The sequence below is a fragment of the Schistosoma mansoni genome, chromosome 1 (assembly GCF_000237925.1).
Source record: "Schistosoma mansoni strain Puerto Rico chromosome 1, complete genome".
NCBI classification, from domain to species: domain Eukaryota; kingdom Metazoa; phylum Platyhelminthes; class Trematoda; order Strigeidida; family Schistosomatidae; genus Schistosoma; species Schistosoma mansoni.
In genome coordinates, this window is record NC_031495.1 from 25,176,320 (window position 1) to 25,196,879 (window position 20,560).

Here is a 20,560-nt window from a genome sequence, read left to right on the forward strand (position 1 = left end):
AGCACTTTTCATGCTAAAGCAATGTTATCAGTGTCGCTGATATTGATTTTATTGTTTACAACAAGTCTATATATTAATTTTAGGACAGCAATCAGTATTCCCGCATCGCTTCTTTATTCTACTATGTACCAAGAACCCTAGTTTTATGGTCTAATGACTTGATATAGTTTCAGGTTTGCCTTTCGTTATCGCCAGTATGAACTGATGATTATTTACTTTTTGGTGGGAGCTGATTAGATAAATAACTACATGTAACAATTGCTTATTATTCGCTACGAAACGTTCATAGCATCTGATATCAACCCATTTATTCTCTCCTCGTAAATACGTAAATGACAGAACAAGTTATTTAATTCTCTTATTTTATTAACAAAATACATCTCATACACTTATATGTTTATAGAGTTAGATCTGCTATTAACTTTTGGAATTATGTCAAAAAGTCATATCTTTGATGTCACTAGTTACAACTTAGCTGCTGTCGATAAATTTGAGATTCCACTGAACACGAAAGAGGATAATCCTATAATACTTAATTTTATATATACGGCCTACAAGTACTATTTACTAAAGGTTCTTACATTGTGAGATGCTTTAATTACCATTAGTCGGAAGTAGAGGTCCTTTTTTCGACTGGGGGAAACTGCTTCCATATCATTAGATAAGCAGCTCAGTAGGTCATTTGATATTGACGTAACGTCAGTCTACAGAATGTCTTAAAAGTATTTCAACAAATATGTTCTATGTAGTACCTACCAATTATCAGGAAGTGCTACTTCAAAAGTTCTCACTACTTGTCAACGTGATTGACCCAGGACGATTATGCATTTGCTATCGATTCGAGTCCTTACTGTTGTCATTTATTGATGTTTATAAATAGATCAGAGGCCAAAAGATTATCTCTCAGTCAGCTACAACGTAGGACCAGGCACATATATGCATCGGTCCAAGTTGCCATACCTCGTTAGCACAACAAGATCAACACCGGATTAATAGTAGTTAATTTAGTGTTGGTAGTAGTATATAAATTATAGGTTGTATATAAGGATATAGTATAGGAAGGAAGAGAGATATGAAGCAATTTTAGTCTCAAGGTTTAAGGGGAGATAAAGAGTGTATACACCTACGCCATTGTGATCGATTCTGAGCCATGTCACACAGAGTCTCCAACCATTGGTTACGATAGTCGCGAGGACCCCAACCAGGTAGTCTGCATCTGCCAACATGGCTCAGACTAGAAGTTAGTGACTTCGAGCACTGATGCCATGTTTTGGTTTGGCCGCCCCTAACTCTCTTCCAACCGTCCCCAATACTAGTCATCATAGCGCGTCGTGGTAATCGGTGTTCAGGCATACGTAACACATGGCCCAACCATCTCAGTCGATGAAGATTCATCACCTCATCAACTGATTTACCATCGTTCCCTAATACCCTGCGTCTAACCTCACTATTACTTACCCGGTTATCCCAGCAGATGCGAGCAATATTTCTAAGGCATCTGTGGTCAAATACTAGTAACCTACGAGTATCTTCTACTCTTAATGGCCATGTTTCACAGCCGTAAAGTAGAACAGAACGAACTGATGCGCAGTATACTCGTCCCTTAATTGATAGACGGATATCTCGTCTACGCCATAGGTGACGTAAGTTGGCAAAAGCCAAACGAGCTTTTTGAATCCGTGCTGAGATTTCGTCAGACACCAACCCATTAGGGCTGATCAGACTTCCAAGATAAGTGAAGTTGTCGACGCGTTCGACTACTTCACTCCCTATCCTTAGTTCGGGTGTTGACGCAGGCCAGTCCTGGAGTAACAATTTACATTTGGATGGGGAGAAACGCATCCCAAACATCCTGGCATTATTACTGAGTTCCAACAGAAGACTCTGCATTTTGCCAGCGTCTTCACCAAACAGGACTATGTCATCTGCGTATTCTAAGTCGCTTAGTGGTCCCCCTGGTAGGAGATCAATTCCTGAAAATTCAGTCGAAGAGAGTGTTATTTGCAGCAACAGGTCTATAATGAAGTTAAACAAAAACGGGGATAGTGGACAGCCTTGACGGACACCACTTGAGGTTGTAAAATCATATGACAGTTCGCCATAAGCTCTTACTCGATTAATAGTGTTCGAGTAAAGAGCCTTCAAAAGGTTTATGTACTTCTCAGGTACACCTTTCAATGACAGACACTGCCACAGAACCTCTCGGTCTACAGAGTCAAATGCTGCTTTCAAGTCAAGAAAAACTATCATTGTCGGACGCCGACAAGCGTGTCTGTGCTCTAAAACTTGACGAATGGTGAATATGTGGTCGATACAGCCACGACAAGGTCTGAAGCCAGCCTGATTTTCTCGTGTTTGCAGTTCACGAGTCTTAGTTAGGCGCCCGATAATTATTGAGGCTAGTATTTTAGATGCTATGTTAGTCAGACTAATCCCTCTATGGTTATCGCAGGATGATTTGGACCCCTTTTTATATATTGGGACAATAAGTGATTGTGACCAGTCGGATGGGATTACATCCGTCTCCCAGATTTTAGCCAGAATATTAGTCAACCTAATCGCTAAAATTGGACCACCATATTTAAAGACCTCTGGAGCCAATCCATCAGGACCAGCTGCTTTTCCTCGTTTCAGATTACTTATAGCCTTTTGAACTTCAAGTAGGGTCGGGGGGCCTACTTCAATGTTCCATTCAGGTTTTCTGGGAATAGTGGGTAGTTGTGCAGTAGCTGAAGGCCAGCTAAACTGCTCCTTAAAGTGTTCCGCCCATCGTTCTAAACGTTTGGGTTGAGAGCAGATAAGGGTTCCGTCTTTTTCCGAGATTGTCTCACTTACACTTGACTTCTTAATTCCAGTTTCTTTTATTAGTCTGAATAGTTGCCTGGTGTTGCCTACAGCCGCTGCCTTTTCCATCTCTTTTGCTTTCGTTGCCCACCACTGCTCACGATCGTTCCTTAGACTTTTAGCTAACCTAGATCTAATTTGTTTACGCTCTTCGTCATGTTCAGAGCCTGATGTGATGAGTTTACGCGAATCCATCAGTGAAATAGACTTAAAAGAAATCCATTGGTTTTTTGGAGCCCTATGGTTTAAATGACTAATAGATGTTACTGCTGTTTCCACAGCTGTTCGTATGTCTTTCCAAGCAGTATCTGGGTCAGTCTTGTTTACAGAACTGCCTAGATGTGAACTCAGTTGTTTCTGGAATTCGCATTTGGCTTTTTCGTCCTCCAGTTTAATCCTAATGCGTCTTCTTAGTGTACTTTTCCTGCGTCCATTGAGGCGCAGACAAATGCGCGCTCGTATTAAAGCGTGATCAGAGTCTAAACAAGTATTCCAATACGAGCGACAATCTTCTATTGAGCCTCTCCAACGATGACTGATGACAATATGGTCTATTTGAGTCCATCGTTGGTTTGGTGCAGGTGGTCGCCATGTTAGACGATGTCTCTCCTTATGTTTAAAATTAGTGCTTGCTAAAAATAAACGATTGTCTGAGCATAGTTGCAACAGACGATCACCATTATCGGTTCGTTGAACCGGAATACTAAAACACCCACCTAAATGTCTTTCTGTTTGATTTAAGCTGCCTACCTGGGCATTAAGGTCACCCGCTACGACTACTATGTCTGAGCGCTTAGCTTTCTGAAGAAGCTCAGAGAGTTTTCTGTAAAAGTCATCTTTTACTTCATCATGGCTGCAGTCAGTGGGAGCGTAGGCAGAAACGACGAAAAGGCAACGACGTGTGTCCCTATCCTTCCGAGTTCTTACGGAGCCATTTAGCCGGACAGCACACAGGCGACTGTTAACGGGGATCCATTCTAGTAGTGCCTGTTCTGCCCTTGTACTTAGTGCTATGCCTACACCTGCAAGTCCGCGAGAACTAGCCGTAGGGTCGCCAGATACACGGAGGGTGTATTTCGTCGGCTGTCCATTTTGGCGAGGTGAGGTCAAGTGAATGACCACACTGGGATCCTGTATGCGTGTTTCGGAGACACAGCATACATCAATGGTACGAGATTCTAGAGTTTTAGCTAAGGAGGCCTGTTGACTGATTTGGCATAGGGTACGTACGTTGAAGGCTCCAATGTATAGTTTGGAGCGAGGTTTTAGTAGACCTGGGACAGCGTTTCGCGCACTAGAATCGTTGGCCATGGTGACACTTGAGGAGGAAACCGGAACAGGAAGTTTAGTGTTGAAAGTCAACGTAGAAGGAATAGTAGGAATTGAAGAAGGAGATTGATTATGAATACAGTGGTCTTGAGTGTTGTTAGAGGTATGAGGGCAGTTATCACTTCCCGGTTGCCCACACCGTGGAAGGATTCTTCTAGAGGTACCTGAAAAGGAAATTGGGTTAGAAGTGGTCTTAATGACCTGAGAGCGTGACCGCAGTGCCCAAGGGACAACTGCTTGAGGTCGGTCACACACGACCTTTTTGTGGGTAGTTTTTGTGTTAGCTCCGTTCTTCAAAAAAACCTTACCGCCGGAGACGGATATCCGTGGGATAAGGCGAGGTGTGCATTTTTAGGGTCGACCTTTTCTAACCCCACCCCTCCTTGTGGGAAGGCAGCATCGCTGTCATGCTGGTTGTCTGAAGGAAACACCTTACTGCTGTCACACCTCTGTACAGTCAGCAGTACGACTTCGCCTTCGGACCTTGGGTTTGCTGCTTTTAGTCTCACCGCTCTTCAACCGACCTGTCTGGCATGGTAGGACCTCGAGGAACGATTGTTCCAGCCAGCATAGCTCGATTGCTTCATCACGATAGGCAAGCAAGACCACCACGTCAAGGTAGCAGCAACGATCGGGAAAAAGATTATCTCTGAGGATGTACGTTTTACCTAATTAATTACGTTACACTATGGAGCGAGGCACTAAGATAGGTATGTCCTACATGTGTAAATGAAGTGTTGAATAGACAGCAAGGAGTGGGAGTACAATAGAAAGCAAGTAAACATGAACGAGAGTAGTACCTAGTGGAAGAAACAGTTCAATAATCTCTATGAATATAAACTCGGGATTTAGCTACGACAATCATTATTTAAACAATAAAGTTAGGGTATAATGTAATGAATGGGATTATTTTACTTCATTTGCTTTTGATAGCTGAATGTAGAATATACAATGTATCACTAGAGGAAACAAACACTACATACACAATATTTGCTGCAACGGCCTCTATTTTTCTGGTAACCCATCTACAACTTTCATCTCTTCGTACAAATAATTTGTTAGTTCTTCCCGTTCCTATGACATACGTATGGAACTGGTATTATGTATTTTAATTGATCGTGTCTTGAATGCAATTTCTCAAAATTATAAATGCTACAGAATGATATTTTGGTTGAATCGTATGCAACTGACAAAATCGAACAAATTCACGTTAACTAGATTTTCTCTGGTCGCTAACTAAATTAAAGATTCCCTATTCCGACCACTCACATATCGTGTCCCAAGCTTGCATATGAGGTTTACGCTCCGCGAATCACCAAAATGTGCTACTGATAATTTCGTTATAACAAAACTCAGGCTTACAATAAGCACATCCCAAGTGCACAAACTACATACCAGTTAGAAATCAGTTTCTATAAAATTGACAGTGAGTGTACGACAAATCACTTAGCAGTGCATATGATACGGGGTTACACCTCTGAACTTCAAGTGTCACGATTATACATTTAAACCATTGAGTCAGAATAGAGCTGTCAACATTGTTTATTATACATACACCATATCAACAAACTATGATACAACATAAGTGAGCGACATGATATGTTTCTAACGACAATCAATTTATAGAAGCCAAAAATACTACATAACTGTCAGAAACTCAATAATGATCCAGAGCTCGATAGTTAACACAAGTCACCAACTATACCTGTACCGCGTAATTTAATTCAGTAAACAATGTGTTCACAAACTATTTTGTGTTGTTAGTAATTTGGAAAAATGCCAAGCTGGGGTTTCAAAGTGAAAACGTCTGTTTTCATAAGATGGAGACAACATATGTCATTACGAAGATCAACCCACGAGAAGTTAGTCTATGTTTTAGTATCTAACACGAATTTTAAATTGTTCCAAAAAACATAGATTTGTACATCTGGCACAAAAACTCCACCCTTACTCATTTTTTGCAATTACCTACTTTACGATGATAAGATACGATATCATCGGATTACAAAAGTTCACAAGGAAAAGTTAGTAATATGGGAGATCTTTTGTGAAATTTTACGAAAAGAAAACAAAGACAGTTATATAACAACCTCACAAAAAGAAAGAAAATCAAATCATTTACGCATTAAAAAAACACTAGTTTTTGTATCCATTGATGGTATTTAAACGTAGTTAAATGCTTTCCATTATTATGAAAAATTATTATACTGTCGAACTAAACATTAAAAATAAACAAATGGACAACACATTGTAACAAATAAATCGACAGGATTCAACTATGTACAATAAGATAATAACGAGTATAGATTAATGTAGGACACCAAGAAATATTACATCGGACTTCAGTTATTTATTAATCGGCGATTTTTAAAAACAACTACTGACCACTACAAAAATCTCCCTGAATGTCAATCAAAAAGGAAAATATACAAAAGTAACATTAGTCATACACATACAACAAAGAACATAATTATAAATAAGTGTAAACTTTAAAAAACATCCGGAGAAACACAAGGTTGATTTTCAATAATTTGCTTATCAAATTGAGGAGAAACATGCGGTATATTACGAACTGGTAGACATTCATCGGCCTCATCTTCCACTTCTTCGTCATTATCGTAATTATTTTCATTTAAACGATTTTTAGATGTATCAAATGAGTTTACCGAAATATTGTCTGTTGATTCAACTTTACAGTCACCTGATTCGACAGAAACTGATTTTACATTATCTTTGAAAAGTGAATTATCGATATCGCTTGTTTCGGAAATGATTAATACTGATGTTGAATGTTCGTGATTTGATTCATCTGATTGTGATTCTATAATATCTTTTGATTTCATAGGTGTATTTGTTCGTGGAATTTTTCTGTCCGTCTTTACAGAATCACTATCACCTTGACTGTCCTCCTCTTGATCATCATCATCATCATCATCATCATCATCATCATCATCGTCACGCGGTTGATAATCACTATCAGAAGAATACTTTAAAACTGTGCGATTAGACTGGGGACGTTTTATTTTCAGACTGACAGATATTGGAGTAGGAGGCCGATCAGCATTGGTTCTATCGATCTCAGCTCCCTCTTCTTTCTCTTCTTCTTCATCATCTAACACTCTACGAATTCTACTATTACTTGTAACAGGAACTTCCGAAAAATCGTGTTCAGAATTATCTGTTGTATCATCGTTTGATTCACGATAACTAACAACAGTTCGGGTACATCTATAAATAAAAATAATAAAGTTTCATCCTGTACACTATGCCCAACTGATAATTAATGAGTATACAAATGATAATATTATCAACCAGAAAAAATTAGAAAACTAGTTAACAACCGTAAAAACATACAAATTTGCAAAATTATTATGACTAATATTTATTTAAAATTCACAACGGGTTTGGAATGTCAGTCAGTTTCAAAACTTCATTAAAAGGTAGCATATCTGGGTTGCTGAAACTCTTTAAGCATAAGTGAAAGTTGGCGTGCCCAATTACGGATACTTTTATCATGAAAGCAAGTGTCGGAGTGATAAATCATGATATACATATTGGTGTAATATACATATACACTAGTATCTGACAACAATGAATTCACAAGTTCATAGTACAGTTGGGGTTATTAGATATTGTTGATTGGAATAAAAAAACAAAAGCAGGTTAAAATTAGAACTAAGCGGTTCAATAGTGAAAAATAGTTTGCTTGCTGATTTCTCGATCATATAATCTAATTCTTTCTCAAGAATCGTCATTACTAAAAGCAGATCTACAATCTTGGCGTAAATATGGAGCGAAAAAAATCCTACGTATATTTATAATGCTAATGTATTATGTATCCAACTATGAACTGGAGGAAAGTAAAATATTCATTATACTCGGGAAACCCGGAAGCCAGTTACAAAACTGTAAGACAAGGTACAAATGTGTATTTGTTAAGGTTACAAGAAAGGACAAAGACAAAGTGACTCCTTAAGACGATTCAACCGTGTAAGCGAACAGGAATGATAGTTGAAGTGCTAAACGACATGGATAGTTACAAGTAGTGTTACCTTTTATAATCTGAAATAACAAACAAATTTCGCAAGCATTAACTAAAAAGCAAGACAGAGAGAAAGCAAAGGTCCATTCCATGAAGATGTTTTTTCCATGACCTGTAAAATAATATTCGTTCACAGGATATAAACGATATGGAAGGGCAACTAATCTACAAAGTAATGATACAACAAAGTCAGCAAAGACTCATAAACTTCTAGTTGATTCATATCTGGTAGGAGCATCACAGTCTAAATTTGCAAAAGCATTTTCGAATATAAATCTGCGATCTTTATTTGCGGTTTGCCATCATTTGATAGACATTACAGCATCTTTATGCGATCAGCCTACAAAAGTCACACACCAAAGAAACGCATAATACCCACTAACAAAACAAAGGAATTCTGGGTGCTTAAACTGTTATAATTTAAATATAATGAATGTTCAGTCCGCAGAGAAGAAAGGAAATGAATGCAAACATTAATTCTTACTCAAGAACTGGGGGTATACCAGGAATGTCTCAGATTTTATGTTAACAGTGCGATTTTAATCTAACTGAAATATGATTTCAACGAAACTGACGGAATCAAGAAAATTAGAGGTATCAACGTCTTACCAGTCTCGCAACAGAAAAATTCTACATTATATCTTGAGATGAGTGATATTATGGAGCAAGAAGTAAGCTTTTCAATTAAGTCTTAATTTCATCAACCAAAGAAATCTGTACCTTCCTATCATTTACCTTTCAACTGGCGCCTAACAAGATTAATTTTTGTGCGTAATATTCTGTACGTTAAAATGTTATTTTACCACACTAGAACATCTGTTTTCTGGCTAATGGTTTTGTTTTTTGACGCTAATTTCGTTAGGGGATCAGGTTGCCAATAAGTCCCATGAGAAGTTATCACTCGCTTACATCGTATCTCCGCAAATCGTCAGTCAATCTGTATCGTATATATTTCTAATTTAACGATTCCAAACCCGTTCATCATCATAAGCCATAAACTTTTAATTCAGAAAAAAGGAAGCTTTAATTTATAAATCCAGAATTTAAGTGTCAACAAGTAATAACACAAGTTCAAAGTGTCTATAACTTCTCATTCCATTCCTTAAAACGGGAAAAACACATAATCAAATACTGTGGCTAGGGTTTATTTGTGTAAATATCGAAATATTAAATGACTAAGTGGAACAACTGCTTATCGTTAGCAGTTAGAAATGGTGTGTACTTTACTTACCCATCAAACTCGTGTTTATAGTGACAATCTACTAACACAATATACCTTGATATGTAATATTACAGTATGGCATACAGTATAAATATACTAGTAAGCAAGTAAATGCTGTTGAATTTGTTACAGCTCAAAGTTGTGATTCTGAACTAGACAGTTGAATGCCAACTACTGAATTCCAGGTTAAAACCCACTCTAATTTAGTTTGAGTATCTGGGTGTTGTTATTAATCATAAACAATATGTACAACTGTTAGTCCAACACACGAAACTATAATCAGCCATTGCGTTATATACTTCCCCAAGATCAGTAACCAGACACAACTTTGTGTGCTAAGCTCTGAGCAGTAACTATTGAGTGGATGCTAATGATAATTATTTTTTTTTAAAAAAACAATGAACGTACATGATTCACAGCTATGATTTAATGACTGATATTTTTCGTCCAAAACTAGTAAGAAGCATTTTTAAAATATAAATATTGAACTTAGTACGTAGCTCACCTTCTAGTCCGTAATACTGCACGATCAGAACCTTCATCACTGTCTTCAAAATAAGGGACGGGTTTTCGAGACCGGTAAGAAAATTTGGATATTTTCTTTTTCCGAGTATTTCCACGTGTCGAACGAGAATTGTGTCGTGCAGTTGAAAGCCAACTATTATCACTTGACATTTGTTCAAAGTCATCACTTGAAATATGCTTCCGAGAGTCGATATCGTCTTCACTTTCTGACACTTCAGAAGATGATGGTTTAAAATCTTCATCTCTTGCTCGACAACTCCGTCTTGCTTTACCATCTACTGAATCTTCATTCGAATGTTCACTAGAAGAACTAGAAGACAGATCAGCAATGCGACGCTTTTTACGACGAGATCGTATACTGTTATCTTCGGATTCTTTCCAATCCGGCCCCAAGATATTCGACAGGTCTTTTCCACGTGAACACTTAGGTGTATGACCGTTAAGCTCACACTCTTCGTCGATAACATTTTCACCATCAGTGTGGTTGTAATGTTCACTAGTCTTTCGTTTTAGTTTGCGCTGCTTTTCTTCTTGGTATTTTTCGTCAGCTTCTAGCGCTTCATCTAGCTCTTTGAATGCTTCGCTCACTTTATACCTAACTTGGCGTTGGCGAGTATTTCTACAAGGAAGTGGTTCATAATCAGACTCGACTGACTCTGATTCTTCAGATGTTTCTTCTCGAAAGTTTACACGGCGTGGTCTGGAAAACTGCATCTTTGATTTTGGCCGAACTTGACGACGACGCCTGATGGAATTTCCTTGAGACCTGCCGTCAACACCGGAGTCAGTGTTGGAGTTAGTATTCTTAGTATCCGAATGGGATACAGAAGCAATATCCTCATTTTCTTCGTCACTATACGAATCATCACAGGCATACTTAACATTGTTCTTTTGAGTATTACGCAGTACTTTTCCTTTCTTGTTTTTACGCTCATGAAAATCACTATCATCATCTCCTAAAATGTTCGTCATACTAATATTAACGAAATTCAAGCGTTCTTGCATACGCTTCCAAATATTTCGCTTCTTCGACTCAGCCTCAAGAACAGTAATGGTTTCCTTTAAAGCTGATATCAGAGTAGCATGTTGACAACGAGGACAAAACCAATCACCTTCTGGAATAATATGTAAAGGAGGTGAGAGACACATAGCATGATGTCCCAAATCGCATCGGTCACATAGCAATATCCAATCAGGTAAATGTGACTTAAAGCAAACCTGACACGGTTCTTCCTTTTCGTCTGCATTACAGTTAGTACTTGGATTTGATTCAAACTTCTTCTGTAAACGTTTTTGCCTGGCCAAGTTCCGTCCATCGGTTACACTATCAGCATCACTTTGAATATCCAACCCATTTGGGTCAAAATCACTTTCAGGCGCATCTGACCACTCAGGATTTATGTCTTTGCCCGGTTTTTTCGGTGAATGAGGATTTGATTCATCGCTGTCTACATTTAAATGTTGCATAAGCGCATTTTCAAATGAGTCATCTTCACCGTCTGATTCACTAGAAGATGTCCCATAAATCCAAGGGTTTGAACCCTTTCGAGGTTTTTTACGATGACGTTTCTTTTTTCTCTTTTGATTTCTATTTACTACATGACCATTTGCAGTGAGATGTATTTTTACGACAGGTATTTTCTGCTTTTTAGGTTTTTCGTCTTCGTTATTGACCTTGTGTAATGAGTTTGAAAAAGGGGTTGATAATTTTGGACGTTTAGACTGAGTTGGTTGGATATTGAATACCTGAACAGGCTTACGCTGCCTACTACTGCGTCGTAAATCCTGTTCATTAACAACAATTTCTGAGCTCTTGATGGAGCTGTTTTTCCGAGACTTCTTTGATAAAACAGTGGTACATGGTTCCACAGCTGATGACTCGGAATCTTGATTTGTATGTTCATTGCAATCATCTGGTCTTAGGACTTGTTCAGTGGTACATTCTTGCTTGATGTGATATTCTGTGCTAAAATAATTTAAAGGAAATTGTATGTTTATTATCTTTAATACTGATTAGTAAAAAAGATGTAGTTTGAGAAGCAAACAATACATGGATATTTGGTCTGCAGTAACATAATTGTTCAGTATCCTGTAAATCAGTTGTACTTCGCATTTAGTGATGGTCTAAATTCACGAAAAACGTTTGCCACAAAAGGACCATTAGAAATCAACTATTTGTTAGAGACATCAGTTGACACAGACAACTGATATTGCCACAAATACAACAAAGATGCTGGTTAAAGTATTCTGAAGACAAATTATATCAGATTTACAAATGATCAAGCGAGATTACAGTTCATCTGTAAAAGGTAAGCAAGTTGCTTTCACATTGTAAACTAAGCTTGTGCAGTAAAGTAAAGCCTATTCTGATACGTTATCTGGTTGTAAGATAGTGTTTAAGAACAACAACATTTGGGCATATGAAGGAAAAAACATAATAACTTTAGAATTCTGGATGTTATTTCACCTCCACTTTAATTGCAAGAGAGGTTAATGACTGATAGATAAATATGAAAAAAAAGACTCTTGTTTTGTTGTCTTTATGTATTGTATATGCGCTACTTTGGACAAGCAAAATAAGTACAAACAAACATTACTCTAAGATTTGGATAACTATACGTTAAAAAAATTTTTGGTGATAGGTAAATGGACGTACTTTACATCAACACATTTTTGTCCCACTTCAATTTCGTGAATAACATTACGATTTTGATCATCTGTTTTTCCTCTGTTACTAGAGACCATTTCCTCACTTAATCCAACATTTTCTTGACTTTCGGGTTTGACTGAATGCTCAATCTTTGAAATTGCTAATAACATGTCGACCGAATGGATAGTTGGTTTTTGATCACAGGTAGGAGTTGGTGGTGGTGTAATTGCAGGTTTTAAGCAAACATTTGGGTGCGATAGCGGTGAAATAACAGAATCCTCGTCATTTTTTGAAATTTCCAGTTCTGGAGAGGCTACACCATCCTGTATCAAGTTTGCCAAATGATCTTTCAGGTTTGATCTATCTGAGGCTTGCTTTTTCTTAAAAATACTTTCCAGCTTTTCATCTTCTGAAAAGGCTTCTTTTAATTCTTCGATAAGACCACGCACATCGTCAAAAGATTCACACAACAACTTAGTGAAAAAAAAATACGGAAGGAGCAAATTAGGAGTGCCGAACTAATACGCTTGGATGAAATTAAGACCATAGTTCCTAATACGCCAATACATTAATAGGAATGACTTTACCCCTAAGATAATAAAATCAATAAGTAATAAGACTAGTAAAATAAGCATTCTGATCAATCATACAAAGTCCTTTCAGTTCTGTCTTATTCTTTCTTGTTTTTTTTTGGAATATACTTATACATCACTTATTTAGTTCATTTAGTGTTGTTGAGAATTCACAGAAATTGGACTAAAACACTCTCTAGAGTTAGTGTCATTGATAAACGCTTTCACCTAATGTAGATAGGTTGTTTAATTAATGAATGTAACTCACCGGAAATGTTTACATAATTTGCTTAGTCATACTATTCATGCTAGCTGTGATACCGCGTGGTCGCCTCAACTAAAGTAGATGAAGTGGGATTTCATCCTTTAACACAATGGTTGAAAGACCAGTACTTTACCAACTAACCCCACACTTCTTGATCAAGAGACAAAACATAGCACAAGAAAGAGGATGGATACTTACTTGACGCCAACTTTATGTGATAAGAGCAGCATCGTTTAATGTTTTGCAATAAATCAACCCGGTTCAACTGGTAAATTTCAGAGGAAAAGTGACAATCAACCTGATTAAATGTTGCGTAAAACATTATTTCAATCAAAATGAGGAATAGACCTTTCGAAACTTACACTCAACCTGTGGTAAAAGTGCATTGATTTGCTGAGTTTCAGAAATAAGTTGACGCAGTTGAAAGCTATTTATAGAATACATAGTACATAAAATAACAGAACTCTCGCAGTTACTTATCATCGCAATGCTAATTTACTTGAATAATTCTTTTACAAGGCGTTAATAAATGGGGCTCAGTACCTCTGTACATATTTACTTTCTCGAGTTTCAGTAATTTTCGACGAAAGGTACCAATACTACTTTTTGTTCAGACCAAAGTATATACGAAGCAGCATCAAAACTTGGAACTCAAATTACTTAGTAAATAAAGCCCCACCGATAAGTATTACACAAATAAAATAGGAAATACAAGTAGTACTTACCTGGAAATTGTTTTCCTGATGATCTTCCCTGTATAGGTAAATATTTATATCTGAATCCTTCAGAAGCCAATAGCTTCTACCCCAAACATCAATCCCTAAGGGAGGAAATCGTAAATCGACAGGAGAGCGTAGGTTTGCCTTATCTTTGAAAGGCTGATTCCGATCAAACTGGGTTTCCAAAAGACAGAGAAGAGTTTTAACACGAACGTTAGGAGAGAGCCTGTAGTAACTGGAGACATATCCAGATGGCTTTTGAATGAATACATCCAGCTTTTCATTATTTCCACATTCACTATTCAAGAGAAGTTCAGCAGCTGTTTGGATTCCATCAATATGAAGACCATGACTAAGCAAGAAACGACCCAAAACTGGTTCCCAACGATCAGGGCGAGCGCGGTATTTTAACTTATTGAGCAATTTGACGTGAAGCGTCTCCCATATTTTTGTTTTTGCTAATAAAAAAGAACTGCAAATGATTAGCGTATGATATGCTTGTATATATATGAGACAAACTTTCTATAAAAATCTGGGGGTGTTCATGTATTTAAACATATGAACATTGGTACAAGGAGTCACACACAAGTTACTTGATTTACGTGTGGGCTGTGATACTGCTCGGGTGCCCAGACTGAAGCACGTGGTTTTCTTAAGGGGCCACACTCGGAGCCTTTGACCTGGTCGACTAGGCAGTGGGGCGACTTTAGATGCAGTCCCATGATAGCCGGTGACCAACAATTGGTTCATAAGCCGTTTGTTCCTTTAGGATACTGAAGCCCATGTACATCAGTGGTTTGGAATCAAGGTTTTCCAACTCCCCTGGGTAAACCCACCGTGTCCAGCGACCCGGTTAAGGCGCCGGACATTCTTTTTCCGTCCCCTCAATTTCCTTAACAACATTAGTGCAGCGAGAAGGCAGTAATTAGGACTTCCCTGACAGTGGTTGTACGTACGTGACTATGTGAGAGCATTTGGGGAAGGAAAGATGACTCTCCCTACTCTCGGCCGGACCAAGGAATTCGGGGACATCTAAGAGTTCAAGGAAGAACCTATATTTGACTGTCGTAATTTACGGATAGCTCTAACACTTGCAGTTGATTTATGATGTACTCGTGATATTTATTGAAGCATCCTCCTGCACCGTGTTTATGGATAGTCCTTAATTTTATAAATAGGTACTTTTTCGCCGTATGCTATCTTACCTAGAGACCATAGCTTTTTCTAGAAAACGTTTTGACCAAAAATACTTTCGTTTGAAACCAGATGTTCGTATGTTAGTAAACAACGAAAGTTACGAGTTTTAAGCCAAAAAACAAAGGTGATATGAAGGAATAATTAGACAGATAATAATCAAAGAACGGCGGACATATTAGACGTACATCATGGCATTCAGTTCGCTGTAAAACAGTAGTAACAACTGTTGGCCAGGGAATATATACTGAAATGTTAACGAATAGGCAATGTATAGCCAACAAGAATCTTAGATCTCATTCAATTTACCACTTTTTACTGAATTTATTTCTCATTAGTAAAAAACTTTGCCAGTTACCAGTTTGCCCAAGTTAATCAGCATAGAGATAAGTAATCAACCAGTACCAGACTAATTACTCTGAATAAGTTTATGATTAAATAAATTTTAGGACTTCTTGCGTTGTGAGCCTAGAAACTCTCAAGACCCCATTTCCTTTAGTATATAGAAAAAGAAAAAAACAATACCGTCGTTGTGCAGTCAGTCTATGAAAGACTACTCATTTGGGTCGGATATATCAATAAACAACAGTAAGGGCATGTACACTTCTACTTACCTATGAGCACGAAATCATTTGGTTTTAGACTACTTCAGCTAATTGCTTCAGTAACTCAAGTGCTACAAACATCATACAGTACAGAGTATGCATGGTGGCAAAACGAGTAGTGTATAATTAAATAGAGGAAGATGGACCAGAACACTAAGAAGTGCCAGTAAGACGACCAAAAACTATTGACTAGACAATAATGTTAACAGATACAGTTCCCTTTATAGAGTTATGACTAGTGTTTAATGTTACATAATCGATTACGAAACAATAACTTTACAACTGAAGTAGTGGTCGAACAAATAATGTATTGCCTACTGTTGCACTCCATACCTGAATTTTGGAGAGCGAGGAAATCATATAACTGTGGGAACGTGAGGTGAATACCAAGATCAGAGCCAAAAAATGTCAAGAAAGAACAAAGTGCAGCAAAGTCAGGAAGAGACCGCAGATCATCCGGATTCCTAAATTAAATATGAAATAATCAACAAAACTTTAACAATGTACGGAGGAGTCTCCTTGTCCCCATCATATTTAGAAATATCTGCAATCATCCAGAGCGACCTTGAATCATAACCATGTTAGGCGCTTAGATCGTCATTCAATAGATTATATGTAAATGACACTTTCAGGTACATCATTATTTAACGTTACTATACTTTTCTAAAATCCAGTTTTTTATCACGTCCCAGGCAGATGTTCTTAGCACGCATATAATTTTCTCGTTTGAGTCTCATCTTTGGAAGTCTTATGTACTGGTTTTACTGACATTCTTGAAATATTTTATTAATCCTTTCCCTGTTCTAAGTGCGTTAATTTGATTCCGTGTGAATTAAGAAGTTTTGCCTGTGTCACCAATATCCTTGTCATCAGAGCAGCTGTGAATTAGATCGCAAAATAGAAACTATGACTTGGTGTAGCCTTATTCCTTGAGTACCTGAAACTCAACGTAACACTGGATAAATGTTTGCCGCTTTTTAACATAAGTTGCGATTGCCTATGAGTTCGCTGACTTTCGACTCCCGAATTCTTGTGTTTTTACATGCACAGTTTCCTAACTCTTTCACTATTTACATAGTCAGGTGGAGGATCGACAATATATAGATATTAAAATATCATGGTAGTATTTCATTATAATTCATCTATGAGGTATGATTAACTCAATGTACCCCCAAAAAACTTCAGTCGATTGTCCAGGGTACCGAAGTCAGTCGAAAATACTAAGTTGTAGCGACGATCTAGTAAGCAGTATCACATTAATTAATCTTTTACATGTTTCACTGAAAAGGTGACGATTGTTTACACAAACCTAACACTGAAATCTGTGTCAGTTTCCAGGGGGAAAAGTTTCAGGTATTACGTTGTTTCCCCATATCTTTTCGGGATATACCATCTGAAAGTTGAAATCTTACTGATGTCAGTTAAGATAGAGTCTGTTAGTTTTTATAATGTTTTGGGTTGGTTTCGTCTAAATCCCCTGTTATTGATATCATTACGCCCTCAACTCAAAAGTAAAGTGTAATTATATTCGTTTGTCAAGCCTCAACTGACCAAAGGCTCTCTCATAGCTAAATGTCAAGTCAATGAGGTAGGCATATATATATTCATGAGGTATTTACGCATCAGGTTTTTGTTCGGGTTTTCTGTCCTGGATCTATCTTGTGAATATGATATATATATTTATGATTTGTGAATACTAATATTTAACATGCGACAACATAGCTTCTATCCGGATTTTAAAGATGGAACAAAAAATTTTGAAAATCCAAGATAAAACCCACTAACCGAGTGATTGTCTCAATAACCCTCTCAAGAGACATGTATATCCGTGACCGATTTTTCAGGTAACGAGATATTTCGCTCTTCTGTGTTGCGTGTATCCACACCGGACAAAGCTTCAGTAACCTAGTCTTTGTAAAGTCAAACTCAGGAAAATTATTTTTAGACTGAATGTGAACTTGCTAACTCTGCCTACAGCTCTTCTAAGGCCCATGTCGATCACAAGTTAGGAAGAAGAAGGAGGGTCCGTTGTGAGGTCGGCGAAAATATCCTGTTGAAAACCAGCTCACTAAAAAAACACGCTCACCAGAGAACATAATTCAAACCGTTTAAACTCTGCCCTGGGAGTTGAAGGAAGACTTATAACGCCTCATGATGTAAGTCTCAATTACTCATAAGTGACGAGGCCGATACCCCTCCAAACAACTACAGCAAATAGCAGCGGAAATGAGGAGATACAACTCTGTGGTTCACGGAATCAGCGAAACTTATTGAACCCAAGCTGGACAGCAAAAGTTAGATACAGGAGAAATGCAACTGTACTGTGGTCACGAAGATAGAAGTGCTTTAGACAGTCAGAGAGGTTCTCTGATGTTGTCCAAAGAAGCACGAAATGCACTTACAGAATAGGAATCCCATGGACTTGGACCTAGGATCATAAAAGCATTCTTCAAAGCAAAGGAAAGGACCACAGTGAATATTATCCAATGTTATGCACCCACCAATGATAGCGATGATGACGATTAAGATCAGTTCTATTCGAGGCTGCAATCGACCATAGAGAAGTGCCAGGAAAGCGAGCTTTGGTTAGGCGTCGAAGTATTATTGAAGCTAATATTTTAGACACTATATTAGTCAAACTGATTCCTCTGTGATTGTCACAAGAGGACTTTTGTCCTTTCTTATAGACTGACACAATCAGTGATTGGGACCAGTCAGATGGGACTACGTCCAGTTTTCAGATTCTACCTAAGACCTCGGTCAATCTCGCTGCTAGTACTGGACCACCATCCTTAAAAATCTCAGGGGTAAACTTGTCAGGGCCCGCTGCTCTCACTCGCTTCAGATTTCCCATAGCTTCTTTAACTTCGTAAAGGGTTGGAAGACTTACATTAGCTTGCGACTCAGGTCGACTGGAGATCGTGGGAAACCGAAGTGTGGCTTAAAGCTACTTGAATCGATTTCTAAAGTGTTCTGTCCATTGATTCAATCTCTTGGATTGAGGGTGAATAATATTTCCATCTCTTTCCGAGATAGTTTCGCTAACATTTGGACCCCTAATACCGATTTCTTTGACGAGTCTGGACAGTTGTCTGCTGTTACCTATTGCCGCTGCCTTTTCCATCTCTCTCGCTTTCGCTACTCACCACTGTTCGCGATCATTACGTAGGCTTCTTATTAGCCTTCGCTTAAGCTGACTCCGCTCTTCGTTATGTTCAGAGTCAGGTGGGATGAGTTTTCGAGCATCTATCTGTGCGGTAGACGCTGCCGAGATCCATTGTTTCTTCCTAACCTTATGGCTTACCTTAATAGCGCATATCACTGCTGTTTCCACAGCTTTTCGGATGTCATTCCACGCTGCTTCGGGGTGGGCACAACTTACATTGCTGCCTAACTGTTTTTCCAGTTGTTCTTGAAATATATTCTCAGCTTGGCTATCATTAAATAGAACGCTAGGAGGTTTCCCTGCAGTGTCTTTCCTACGTCCAGTAAGACGCAGACAGATACGTGCTCGCACTAGAGCATGATCTGAGTCTAAACATGTGCTCCAGAATGAGCGATAGTCTTCTATCGAGCCCCTCCATCAGTGGCTGATAGCGATGTGATCCAGTTGAGTCTTTCGTGCCTTAAGGTAACCCTCGTGCTATTGATAGAAGAAACCAGAGAAGTAGTGAATAGGCCTTTATTTCGATCTTCGCGCAGTCACAGTGGAGCGTGGGATTATCTGTTCAGACAAACAAAGGCTCTCAACATTCAATATAAGATAATAGGGAATATGACGCTTACAAAAAGTAAGGAAGTGAATGAATACTTGAACAATACTGTTTTAGCATATGCTTGGTTGTTTGGGGTCAACTCTTAACCAACCAACCTGAGCTGTTACATTAGCTTCCCCCTAGAATCGACTTCCGTATGAACGTCGGTTCGATTAACCTATCTATCGAAAACACCTTAGTTCTATTTCTCATCCCAAGGCGAAATTATCAACTCGCTCACTATTTGACTTACAATCAATTACGACCAACGCTTTAAACGATAGTCCATGGATGTCTCTTCATTTACTAGCTTGTCATCTTATTTTGTAGCATGTGATCTTTTCTACAACTATCGCTGACGGTTTGCTGCGTGCTTTCAAGAGAAAGTGTGAGAATGTGGAATAAGAATATCTGAGGAAGTGCCGTGAGCGGGCTACCCAACACCGTGTTAGTGAGGTACGATTTTTCCATGCTCAGACCGGCTATCAGGTGTTTACTCACCTGCCTCTTGAGTCGCCCTCAAGTAAAAAGTAAAGAAGAGTCTACTTCAAAGGTAATGGTGAAAATCAAGCAAACCTGAAGAACTGCTCCACTGCCTGCATAAAATAATAAGATACAAAATGGAAAAACATAAATGCAAATGCTAATTGTTCGGTTCATGTAAGTGCTTGGCCTCCAGAACGGATTGGTATTCTGGAAGGAAATAAACATAGTGTAGATATCTTGTGCACGAAGAACCATGAAAACAGCAACAAAAAAACTCTTTTGTAATGCGTATATGTAAAAGGGTGAACTTGCTAGAAGTTGGACTCTTTGTCAAAATCGATCAAATGCATGA

General features: G+C 38.2%; 1 protein-coding gene across 1 annotated transcript; it reads right to left on the reverse strand.

Annotated features, from left to right (window-relative positions):
- Window positions 1-6,200: 6,200 nt before the first annotated feature.
- Window positions 6,201-16,571, reverse strand: Smp_094360 (putative hepatitis B virus X associated protein, hbxa). Its single transcript, XM_018793797.1, has 6 exons — window positions 16,475-16,571; window positions 16,301-16,431; window positions 14,175-14,626; window positions 12,619-13,085; window positions 9,943-11,928; window positions 6,201-7,401 (listed from the first exon to the last, which is right to left on the reverse strand). The coding sequence occupies exons 1-6, from the start codon at window positions 16,519-16,521 to the stop codon at window positions 6,663-6,665; spliced, it is 3,822 nt and encodes a 1,273-aa protein (XP_018648274.1). The 5' UTR covers window positions 16,522-16,571; the 3' UTR covers window positions 6,201-6,662.
- Window positions 16,572-20,560: the final 3,989 nt, after the last annotated feature.